Genomic DNA, 13,359 nt, shown 5'->3' with positions numbered 1-13,359 from the left:
CGTCTGACAGCTGGCTGCTTTCATCTTTGTCCTGTGATTTTAGTTGATTTTTTCCCCCTTTTCTTTTCCCAAGGATGAAGGAAGATAAAAGGGCTAGGGTGGTACATGGGTACACAAACAGGAATTTTAAGGGGTCTTTTGTTCAGTGAAGCATATTGGCATTTGTTAGACATTCAAAATTAAAGGTATTTGAGTTACAGTAATTCATAAATAAAAAAAGTCAGTGGAACATTTACTGCTGTTTTGGGTACTAAGTGAATACTAACTTATGGTCATAGGGTCATTTACTTAGAGACATAAGGGACCTTCGAAGCTATCAAGTTCAGTTCTCTTATGTTATAGACAAGGAAAGTGAAGACAAAGAGGCTAAGTTATTTTTCCAGAATCATATGGCTAGTTATTTTCTGAGGCAGGATTTGAATTCTCCTTCTTGACTCTACTATTAAGTCCAGTACCTTATTTACAAATAGAAAAAGGGCAGCATTTGAAAAGAAACCTTTTTATTATAAATAATATTTAATGATTTTTTTTAAATGTCACTACTTTTTATGAGTAAAATGTGATTTGTAAACCTAATTCAAGGAATACAAATGAAATGAACTATATTTTATATTGGTGTTGGTATCCTTATATGTTTCCTTGAACATGCTGAATCTTTTCTTTTTCACATTCATTCATGTATGCTTTCTCAAAAAGAATTCTTATAGGGTGTACACACCCCCTACACCACATTGAAATATACAATATGCATGTGATGTCTCAAAAGATGGTGTATTTTTAAGCTATTCAATTTATTAAGCTATTAAACCTTATTAAAGCTAAGATTTTTGGGATATCATATATATATATATGTGTGTGTGTGTGTGTGTATATATATATATATATATATATAATATATAAAATGTATGTATGTATATATATATGTGTGTGTGTATATAAAATAGACACATTATATATAATATACACACCTATACACACATACATTTACCATCCCACTTTTGGACAGTTCTAATTTTTAGAAATTTTTCTTTAAATGGAGCTTAATTATGACTCTCTATAAACTTTACCTGCTATTCTAAGATAAAACCCTCCTCCTCAAATGAAGTCTTTCCAAATAGTGATGATAGCATTTATTTGTGTATCTATCTCTCTTTTCTATCTGAATATATATATGCATTCATATATTTGAAATGATATATAAGAATATATCATATAATATATAAGACATTCACATATATACACATTTTATGTTACATAATATGTGTATATATTCATATGTATAATATAGTTGCTATCATGAGTATTTGGAAAGACTTGTTTTGAGGAGGAGGGTTTTGTCTCAGAGTAGTGGGTGAAGGTTGCAGAGAGATATATTTAAGGTCCACGTTGAGAATGAAAAAGCTTACTTGTAGTGCTCCAAAAACAGGGATATATATTCTCAGTTTCTATATAACTCTGAAAAGATTTTTCTTTTTATGTTTATATATGTGTGTATGCATATACATATACATGTGTGTATCCATTTTTTTTAAACCAAAATAAAACTTCAGATTTCTTCTGCTTCTTAACTTTTGAAGGCTTTTTTTTTTCCAATTGAGTATCTTTGATTGTGAATTATACAAGGAGACTAGAAAGAATCTTCCTGCTTATTCCCCTTGAGATTTGACAAAAAGCTTTCTATCGGAAGCAGTTTCCACTAGGGGTAGAGGAAGTTGTGCAGGATTCATCCTGTGAAGACATTCATGGCTTCATTAGTGTGCACTTGGAGAAAAATAGTTTAAGTAGTAATTCTTATTCTAGTAAATGACATCAAATTATTTACCCAAAGCATAGTTCCTTTACCTTCTTTTCCATATTAGATCAAGGAATGGAGAAATCATTCCTATTATGTTGTTATGTAAATTTTAAAGTAACAAATCAATGCTTTTAGGCCAAATTGTTGATGTGTCATAACTACAATATCTATTTAATTTTTTAAAAATTAATGTTTTCATAAAAGTCACTCAATAGCTTCATTTACATATATTATTCAAAGAATCATAATAAAACAATAAACAAATATCCAGTAAAAGGATTTGTTGTTTCCTAAATGTGCTTTTAAAATTCCTAAAATGACTGTTAAGTTAAAGCAATATAGTAAATTAAAAAAGACTATATACTCAAGTATATAAGGAGGCATAATTCTAAATAATATTTAGTTGTTATTATCCAAAGAATGAGACGCAGCCAAAATTTCTGAATAAGAACAACAACACCTCTTCTGAGACATTACATTCTACCTATTTAGGTGTCTTGCCTTTCATCATGGGAAAAACAGCATTATTACTGAGGCACTGAACTGTTTTTTTTTTAATCGCCTTTCCTATATTTTGAACTTCCACAATCCAAGAAGTAAATGTAGAGACTGAACATTTGTAGATGATCTATAAAACTTGTAGATAAGATGTTTGAAAGATACATGGTGAGGGGCGGAGCCAAGATGGCAGAGTGAAAGCAGTGACTTGCTTGAGCTCTCCCCCAAACCCTCCAAATACTCACAAAAAATGGCTCTGAACAAATTCTGAAGCAGCAGAACCCACAAAAAGACAGAGTGAAACAAATTTCCAGCCCAAGACAACCTGGATGATTGATCAGAAAGGTGTATCATGCCGGGCTGGGAGCATAGCACAACGCTGCGTGGGTACACAGGCCACAGTGAACCTGGAACAGGCCTCAGAGGAGTGAATAACAGCCAGCTGTGGAGGTTTCCAGACTCTCCCAGTAATGCCAAAGACAACTTAGAAGGTCAGTGGGAAAAGTCTGTTTCTGTCGGTGGTCAGAGAGGAAGGCAGGGTTTCAGCTCCATTCCCCAAGAGGCTAGGCCTGGCGGGGGAGGCAGCTGCTTCCCGAGCTTCCAGCCCACAGACTGAGGGGGAATCCAGTGGCTGATCAGAAAGGGACTGCAGGGATCTGTTTGCCAGTGCTGAGGCAGGAATCTCTTGCTTTGCCCATGTGTGGATCTGAGTCACAGTTCTGGGTGCCAGTGCTGGGGTGAGGAGGAGCGCTGGCATGGTGGAGCTTGTAGTGGCTGTGGAGAGAAACCCCTCCTCACAGTTACGGGACAGAAAGGAATACTTGTGGTCACAGGCCAGGAAAGGAGTAAACACTTCACCCCTTATCATACCACCTTGGAAGAACTGAAAATTTACAGGTCCCTACAAGTATCTCTGAAAACAGCTACACGAACCCCTGAAGCTTGGGACAGTACACTCTCCACATTGGAAGCAGACTCTTACCTTAACAAAGAGTTTAAAACTCAAGTAATTGGCTGGGATCATGAGCAAGCAGCGCAAAAAGAGTCAGACTATATTATCTTACTTTGGTGAAAAAGAAGATCAAAATATACAACCAGAAGAAGACAACAAAATCAAAGCTCCTACATCCAAAGCCTCCAAGAAAAATATGAATCAGTCCCAGGCCTTGGAAGAGCTCAAAAGGGATTTTGAGAAGCAAGTAAGGGAAGTAGAGGAAAAACTGGGAAGAGAAATGAGAGTGATGCAAGAAAATCATGAAAAATAAGTCAACAGCTTGCTAAAGGAGACCCAAAAAAATACTGAAGAAAATAACACCTTAAAAAACAGCCTAACCAAATGGCAAAAGAGGTCCAAAAAGCCAATGAGGAGAAAAATGCCCTAAAAAGAAAAATTGGCCAAATGGAAAAGGAAGTCCAAAAGATTACTGAAGAAAATACTTCCTTAAAAATTAGAATAGAGCAATTGGAAGAGAGTGACTTTATGAGAAATCAAGACACTGTAAAACAATCCAAAAGAATGAAAAATTAGAAAACAATGTGAAATATCTCATTGGAAAAACAACTGACCTGGAAAATAGATCCAGGAGAGAGAATTTAAAAATTATTGGACTATCTGAAAGCCATGATCAAAAAAAGAGCCTAGACATCATCTTTCAAGAAATTATCAAGGAAAACTGCCCTGATATTTTAGAACCAGAGGGCAAAATAGAAATTGAAAGAATCCACAGATCTCCTCCTGAAAGAGATCCCCAAAGGAAAACTCCTAGGAATATTGTAGCCAAATTCCAGAGTTCCCAGGTCAAGGAGAAAATATTACAAGCTGCCAGAAGGAAACAATTCAAGTACTGTGGAAACACAATCAGGATAACACAAGATTTAGCAGCTTCTACATTAAAGGACCGCAGGGCATGGAATATAATATTCGGAGGGCAAAGGAGATAGGATTACAACCAAGAATCACCTACCCAGCAAAACTGAGTATAATCCTTCAGGGGAAAAAATGGTCATTCAGTGAAATAGAGGACTTTCAAGCATTCTGATGAAAAGACCAGAGCTAAACAAAATTTGACTTTCAAATACAGGACTCCAGTGGAACATGAAGAGGTAAAGAGGAAAGAGAAATCATAAGAGACTTATTAAGATTGAACTGTTTACATTCCTGCATGGAAAGATGATATTTGTAACTCATGAGAACTTTGTCAGTATTAGGGTAGTTGAAGGAAAAAAATTGTATGTATGTAGATATAGATAGATAGTAGATAGATAGAAGGCACAGGGTGAGTTGAAGATTAAGGGGTCATATCTGGAGAATAAAATTAAGGGATGAGAGAGGATGATACTCGAGAGAAGAAAGGGAGAGGTAGAATGGGTAAATTATCTCACAAAAAAAAAAACAGAAAAGAAAAGCCTCTCACAGTGGAGGGGAAACAGGGGAAGGTGAGAGGGAATGAGGGAATCTTATTCTCATAGGATTTGGCTTAAGGAGAGAATAACATACACATTCAATTGGGTATGGAAATCTGTCTTACCCTACAGGAAAATAGGGGGAGAAGGGGACAAGAGAGCAGGGGGATAGAGAGGAGGGCAGATTGGGAAAGAGGGTAATCAGAAGCAAATACTTCTGAGGAGGGACAGGGTCAAAAGAAAGAATAGAATAAATGGGAGGGCAGGATAGGCTTAAGGGAAATAGAGTTAGTTTTTCACAACATGTCTACTAAGGAAGTGTTTTTGCATAACTGCACATGTACAACCTATATTGAGTTGCTTGCCTTTTCAATGACGGTGGGTGGGGAGGGAGGAACGGAGAAAATTTGGAACTCAAAGTTTTAAAAACACATGTTTTTTTAAAAAAATGTTTTCACATGCAACTGGGAAATAAGAAATACAGGAAATAGGGTACAGAAGTCTATCCTGCTCTACAGGAAAATAGAAGAGGAAGGGGATAAGGGAGGGGGGAGAGATAGAAGAGAAGGCAGACCAGCGGAAGGGGTATTCAGAATGCATGCCATCTTGGGCTGGGGGGAGGGGTGAGAAATTTGGAACTCAAAAACTGTGGAAGTGAATATTGAAAACTAAAAATAAATAAATTTAAAAGCTTTAAAAAAAAAAGATAAATGGCTTCAGCTAGTTAATAGCATCATTACTTTGGATAACCTTTTCCCCATTTTCTTTCTTCTCTTTTTTCCAGAACGATGTGGGAGGGCAACGTAGTTTGATAAACAAATGGACAACTTTTCTTAAGGCCAGATTGATTTGCTCAATTCCTGGCAATGATGGAGCAGACACTCACTTTGATGAGCTTCGTAAGTCATATGGATTTGCTTTTTCTCTGTCTTATTAATTTTTACCCTTCCAAAAGAATATGCCTAATTAGAGGAAAAAGTTCCATATTTTCTTTCCAGATGACTCAGTCCCTATTCTACAAGTAATTGATATTTCCTACTCAGCAATATGCACATATGCAACATGTAATGCCACCAACGAAATGCTTTTTACTTGTTTTATGCAGTAAATTATCACCCTGTCTCTGAAAAGTATTTCCTTTGGTTTCTTTGTGAGTCACCACAGAGTTAGAACAGAGAAAGGGTGATAACTTAGGAAAACCAAAATGACCTTAAACTAACCTTAAGCCATATGGGTTCTTCTGTAAATTGGGTATTCCCACAGTCAAATAGCACATAAGCCTAGACATTTGTGCTTCCTTGATTCAACTGAGGATTCAGAGAAGCTTAATGTTTCCCACTCAGTTTTGATCTCTCCCCTTCCCCAAATTGATCTCAAAATGCTTGGTTAACTAGGCATTTCATCCAGTATCAAGTTCATAACTCCCAACAACTCAGTAGAATTATAAGTGGCGATAGTAGTAAAATACTATTCCCTAGTGGTCACATTTCTAACCGTGTAGTACTGATGAGCTTCCTTGGATTTAGCTTGTCTAGTGCTCTGGCAGAAGTCATAAAATCCATTACCTGTCCAGTATAAAGCTTTTCTAGCCTAATAGAGCTTGCCTGACCTTGGGTTCCATTGGCATAGTCTTTAAGAACCCAGTATCACTTTCTATGGCAGAATAAGGCATTAGAGGTTTGTATAACAACAATATAATAATATGAGAGCCAGTTTTGTGAGCTCTTTACAATTTGTGAAAAAAGTTCTTGCAGGATAATAATTATTGGTTGTTGTCCATTCTTGAAAGAGGACCAAAATGGCATCATTATGTTAGAGTCAAGTGTCATTGTGTCCAACTGTGGCTGATCAGACCAATACAATCTCAGAATACTCTACCACAGGTCAGGTACAAATACTCTGTGGGAACATTTGAGGTGGATTCTCTAAATTTGTTTGTGTTTTCATTGAGCTGTTTCAATTCACAATCTCCAGCGTATATCAGAATGGGGTATGATTTATATTTAGAGGACCTAGGTTCAGATCTTGGCCTTTTCACTTACTACATGTGACTTTGGGCAAGTTTCCTTATATGAAAAACAGAGATGTTAGTCTATCATAGGTTCCCAAAGTGGACAATACCACCCCTTGGGGGTAAGGTGCTGGAACCATCCAGGGAGACAATAGTAGCCTCAGGTACAATTGGGGGACATTGAATAAAAATAAGAGGGCAGTGGAAACATAAGGAAAGAAGAGAAGAAAATTTTAAAAAAGCGTTTGTACATATTTCATCTGTTGTGTAACTGTTAAAGTCATAGGGATTATATTATTTTCCAACTAAACACAAAATGCGCATTATAACCAATCAGTGGTCAAGTCTCGTGACAGGTCTTAACAAGCAAGTGTTGGCAGGTGAGCCTGTTGTGCATTGTTGGGAAGTTCAGCATGGATCAGCAGGAATATGTGCATGTAATGACTTATTTACAGTACAATACTATATGGTTACATGACACAATATTGCATCGTCAAAATTTCAATGTGGGAAAAAACACAAATTTAGAATAAATTATTAAATTTCAGATGTATCATTTTAAAAAGTTTTTTTAATTTTTTTGAAATAATGCAAATTTCAAAATATCCATTACAGGGTTAAAGAAAATAGATTTCCAGGATGGTGTTGAGTAAATTTTTTTTTTTTAAAGGGTGAGGTAGGCCAAATAAGTTTGGAAACTTCTGGTCTAGGTGACCTGTATGTCCCTTTTAGCGTTAAATCTATGATCACGTGAACTTTGTCTTACTTGATTACAATATTGACCAAGAATGTTTAGTTTCTGTTATGTACCTGCAAACAGCACATAGTATAGCATGTCCCCAAAAGCTGAGTACATTTTAAGATTTAGAAGCTTCTAAACTTTAAAAATGGACTCAGACTTTGGAGACTCCCTATAATGTATTCACCCATTCACAGCTTTTAAAAAAGTTGGAAGGCATATGTTTACATATTTTTATATACTAACTCTATTAAATTATTGTCATATATACTAACTCTATTAAATTATTGTCAAGGCTATGTTCACACCAAATTGTTACATTAACTATTTTCTGAACGATAATAGAATGCTATATTGGATCACCCAATCGTTAATATGTTTCACTTGTCAAGATAATCATTGCTTAGCACTTCATTATACTTACATATATAATGTGTGTGTATAAAAAATGTATATGTATGTGTTTGCTAGTTTTAATATTTTGGGCATGCTCCATATTCTTAGCTAAAAAAAAACCTCTGAAGTTTTGATATTTTTGCAACTTTGAAAGTAAACCTACTAAATTTAGGAATATTCTTTCCCATTTATAGAGGATATTTTTTTACTTCCCACAAAAGATGAAAGAAACCCTGTAGTATATGGAGTCTTTACTACAACCAGGTATGTTCTTGGTAATGTTTCTTCTTAACTATATTTTAAAATACAGTTGTAACTTTTACTTTTTTTTTTCTTTTTCTGTCCCCATTAATATTTCAGATCTACCCAGTGAGGCAGGTTGGGCCTTTATTTTTATAGTGTCATAAAATTTCATTTCATAATAGCATAAAATGAGGCACATATAAATTAAGTGAACTGAACAATCAGGCAGGTGGCAGAAAATGAAGATTTTCAGGATTGGGGATTTTCCACTAGATGGTGCTGGGCCTGTAGTTAAGAAGACCTGAGTTTGATTCTCACCTCAGAAACTTTGTAGCTATGTGACCCTGAGCAAGTCATTGAACTTCTCTTTGCCTCAGTTTCCTCAGCTGTAAAATGGGTACAATAACAGAGTTGTGACAATCAAATGAAATATTTGCAAAATGCGTAGCACAATGCATCGCACACAGGTGTTATATCAAAGCTTATTCCTTTCCCTTCTTCCATTTCACCCTTCCCCTCTCCCTATCAAATTAGACCATAATGTTAAGTATTTTTACCTTGACCCTGACTTTTGTGACATTCTCAAAGATTATTTTGTCTTATGTATTTTTTTGTTACTTAGCTTAGTCATTTTGAAGTACTTTATTTTTTACATATTAATCACTCCTTGCCAATCTTTAATCATTTTCTTGGATAATATTTCATCTTTCTGTACTGCTTTGCGGTCAACTGCTTGACATATTTTGTTTATTATTGTATGAATTAAGATGTTTTTTACACATATCTCTCTTCAACACATTGTCACACACTGCACTTTCATCTGTCATAATATTATAAATTCTGGCAATTACATTAACAAAGTAAAATGTATGTGACAAATTAATATTGGAAACAAGGTCAAAAAACAATTATTTACAGATGGTATGATAGTATATCCAAAAAATCAAAATGTTTCAACCAAAAAATTAATGGAGGCAATAAGTTAGTTCAACAAGATCATACAACAAAGATTAACTCCAAGAATGTTCACATTTCTATTATTTGAGAGATTTTTAATCAGAAAAAAGGAACCCCATTTGTAATAGAAAGGAAAGTGATGAAATATTTTTCTACAGTAACTAAAACAAAGGAAGATCTAGATAATTGGTGAGGTATTAAATCATATGTGGATCAGATAAATGTAAGTGTATGACAATTCTCACCAAACTAATCTCCACATTTAATTCAATGCTGCTGAAAATACCAAGGGATTTCTTCTTAAAACTGTATAATTAATAATGCAATATATAGGGAAAACACAAGATAAGACAACAAATAGTGAGCACTTTAGAATCTTGTATTCATTTTGCCTTTCAATAAAATTTGTAATTTTAAAAATGTTTAGAATATTGTTTTAGAAAGTCTTTTTTCCATGTGTATTCATCAAGGATGTCCTTCACAAATACACTGATTGTTTTCTTAAAAACATTGTAGAATTTAGAAGGCATATAGGTTAGTAGATGTTAATATCCCTTCAGTCATCTATTTTTAGTAATAACGAGGCTCAAGTTTTTTTTTTTAAAGCTTTTGAAACAGTTCCCTAATCCTCTTTTTTGGTGGGAGTGTATTTTGTTTTTCAAATATTTTATTTTTTCAAATTACAAGTACATTTTTTCAACATTCTTTTTTTTTAATTTTGAGTTTCAAATTCACTCTCTCCTCTCCCTTCTCATTGAGAAGACAAGCAATTTGATATAGTGCATACATGTGGAGTGATGCAAAACATTTCCTTATTTGTCATCTTGTAAATGAAAATGCAAACCAAAAAAAAAAAAGCAAGAAAAATAATGAATGTAAAAAAATATATATATGCCTCAATCTTCATTCAGACTCCACTAGTTCTTTCTCTGGAGAGTGCTTCAGAATTGTCTTTGATCATTGTATTGCTGAGAATAGCTAAATCATTCAGAGTTGATCATCATACAATATTGCTATTACTGTGGTCACTATTCTCCTGGTTCTGCTCCTTCACTTTGTATCACTTCGTGTAAGTCTTTCCAGGTTTTTCTGAAAGCATGCTGCTCATCATTTCTTACAACACAATAGTATACCATCTGAATCATATAACACAAATTGTTTAACCATTCCCCAATTGATAGGCATCTCTGCAATTTCCAATTTTTTGCCACCGCAAATAGAGCTGCTATAAATATTTTCATATATATAGGACCTTTTCCTTTTCTTTTTTTTTTTTGTCTCTTTGGGATGCAGACCTAGTAGCGCTATTGCTGGGTCAAAGAGTATTCATAGTTTTTAGTCTCCCTAATGTTCTTAAAATTATGTGATCCTTAAGAGTTTCTCTCTGTCTGTTTGGCTGGTTCAGCTGTTCTCCCTGTCCCCTCACCTCTTTTTTTTTTTTTGATTATGTATAGATATCTTTCTACTTCCTTGTATAGTACATCGGAGATTCTGATTTTAGAGGCCAAATAGAAGATTTTATTATGAAATTCTCTAGAAATTTTTTCCAGTCTAAATGTTTGTTGTCCTCGCAGTTTCTTCCTTAAATGTTTTCAGTATGGTTATGCTTAAGTTTTTCCATAGAAAATCCAAAATTCTACTGTACTTACCATTAACTATGAAAAAGCATTTGCAAGTAAAATGCTACCTTAAAAGCAAAATAAGGTAATGATAACAACAATGACAACAACAATAATAAAAATAACATTTATATTGCACGTATGATACATCAGGCAGTATGCTAAGCACTTTACAAAAGTATTATCTCTTTTGATCCACAATAACCCTGAAAGGTAGGTGCTATTATTGTTCCCATTTTATAGTTGAGGAAAATGAGACAGAGAAAGATTAAAGGACTTACCCAGGAACAAAACAATTACTAAGTATCTGAGGCTAGGTTAGAAAAACTCAGGTCTTCCTGACTCCAGACTTCTTATTTCATACACTGTGCCACCTGACTTCCTGTATTCCTGGTTCCATGTGTATGTCAAATCATACTAAATATTTTGAAAAAAATATAATATATACAACTTCATTTAACTCTCTTATTACTAAATTTTATGGAGCAATAAACAAAGGAAACATAATAATCAGTAAAGTTGTTTGCTATTGCCATGATGTCCAGATCAAGAAGGAAGCCCTGAAGCTAATGATATTCTCCAGTTGCTGCTTTTTGTGAATGGCATTTTGCAAACTTCATCCATTTCCATGCAATTTATCATCATTCAAAAGAGTTTGATATAATTATCCACACAATAAAAAGTTGATTGATAAGAAACACCTTACTATCTTGCTATCTCTTTTTGTTGGATAGACTGAAATGAAAAGAAAGAAAATGAGAGTACTAATACCAGAAATCCAACCAATATACAAAATATATACAAGATATTAGTGTTTGAGGAATACACAGATTTTTTTAATGCAAAGGAAGGTGTCATTATTTAACAAGTATGCTTAAGAAATGTTTTTGCCAAATCCTTCAGCAAACTGGGTTAGAGCTACATCTCAAACTATGTACCTGAGTGAATTCTAGTTATGAGACTAACTGAAACATAAAGAACTATTTTTTTAAATGAAAGAAAGTGGAGTAACATTTTAATCTTAGATGTGTAGAGAAGCCCTTTGAACAAACAAACATGCAGGAATTGTTAGAGACAAGATGGATAGGCTTCCTTATTAAAATGAAAAAATCTGTATGGAAAAGTATATTTAATTAGGTAAGTAAAATAGTAGATTTGGGCAATATTTGTGATTAATTTCACTGATACAACTTGATTTCTAGACTAAATAAAGAATTATTAAATATCCAAAAAGGTAAATCTCATTCAGTAGTGGATAAATGGTTAAATAATATAAATAATTTTCAAAAGAAGAAATATAAATTGTAAATAGTCTAAGATGCTTAATCTTATCAATAATCAAATATGAAATTATAACAGCTATGAGGTTCCACCCATCAAACTGGCAAAAATAATTGAAGGATGAAAACTCAGTGTTGGTCATGTGGAGAAACAAGTAATTTTCATTTGATGTTCATGAATTTGAAAACTTGAATAATTTTTCTAGTCAGTAATTGTGATGCAAATTATAAAATAAAGTTATTCTGCTGGGATTATTTCTTGAAATGTTATAAAAATGGTGGCAAAAGGAGTTAGTTGTTGTAAGGTTTTTGTAGCATCACTATTATTGCAATAAAAAAGTTGGAAGAAATCTAAATGTCTGATAATACTGGAATAGTTAAAGAAATTGCACATTGATGGGAATTATAATGCAATTAAAATCGACATGTTAGATCAATAAATATTTATTAAGCCCCTACTATGTTCCAGGCACTGTGGTAGGTGCTGGGGATAAAAAAAAAAGGCAAAAGAAATCCCTGTCCTTATAATCTAAAGGGGGTCAGGAGGGCAACATGCAAATAAATATATACAAAACAAGTTACATACAAGATAAATAAGAAATAATCAAGAGAGAGAAGGTGCTAGAATTGTAAAAATAAAAAAGAAATATGAAAAGACATTTAAGCAATAAAGAAATCAAAATAAGCAGAACCAGAAGAGAGAACACACCAAGTACAACCACATAAAAGGAACAGATGGAAACTTAGAGAAAGCAACTAACAAATTTTCTTCTTTCCTTTCACTGAAATTTACTTGTTTGAATGCAAGAAGTTGCAATTTGAATTTAACTGGCTAATACTGATATTTCATATGATATTTACAATAAATCACTTACTACATGGATTAAGATGCTAACTGAAACCACTACTTTGAGCACCGATTTTCTGTTAATGTCTATAATAATGACCAAGAAATATGAGACCAAAGATCAAATGCCTGCTCAGATGAACTGTCTTAGCCTCACTTATTTCCCACTCACACCTCCCCATTCACAGAATTTCCTTTGAAGCCACTGTGAGATCTGCACGTAAAGCAGGATATATGTGCCAGGAAAAATTAGCCCCAAGACATATTCTTTTTTTTTTTCCCCTAACAAGTTTCTACTAACTTGGAGTCTGGAGTTACAAGGCAATTTGTTCTTGGCATGCTTCATTTTATTTTAAAATGTATTTCTGAAGGTCAATAATATTGAGCTGCATGGATCTTATATCCAACCAGAAAAGTTTTTAATATGTACAAATAGCAAAAAAAGACATTGCCAATTTATGATGATGTTGCTTCTTTCCATCAGTGTAAATTTTTTTCTTCTGCTATCTGGTTAGTATCATCTTGCCATGTTTCCCATTAATGTCATCCCATGGATATTAACAGTGGAACT

General features: G+C 33.9%; 1 protein-coding gene across 4 annotated transcripts in view; it reads left to right on the top strand.

Annotated features, from left to right (window-relative positions):
• The window catches only part of SEMA3D (semaphorin 3D), a 255,585-nt gene that overhangs the window by 189,860 nt on the left and 52,366 nt on the right, over nt 1–13,359 (top strand). For all 4 annotated transcript variants that reach the window (XM_020999739.2, XM_020999736.2, XM_020999738.2 and 1 more), the window contains 2 exons: nt 5,481–5,595; nt 8,037–8,106. In XM_020999739.2, the coding sequence (XP_020855398.1) occupies nt 5,481–5,595; nt 8,037–8,106 (185 nt within the window). The remainder of the gene's footprint in view (nt 1–5,480; nt 5,596–8,036; nt 8,107–13,359) is intronic.

This window comes from Phascolarctos cinereus, unplaced genomic scaffold (assembly GCF_003287225.1).
Source record: "Phascolarctos cinereus isolate Bilbo 61053 unplaced genomic scaffold, phaCin_HiC Scaffold_1;HRSCAF=81, whole genome shotgun sequence".
In the NCBI taxonomy this organism is placed as follows: domain Eukaryota; kingdom Metazoa; phylum Chordata; class Mammalia; order Diprotodontia; family Phascolarctidae; genus Phascolarctos; species Phascolarctos cinereus.
This window is presented reverse-complemented; position numbering and strand designations above follow the sequence as displayed.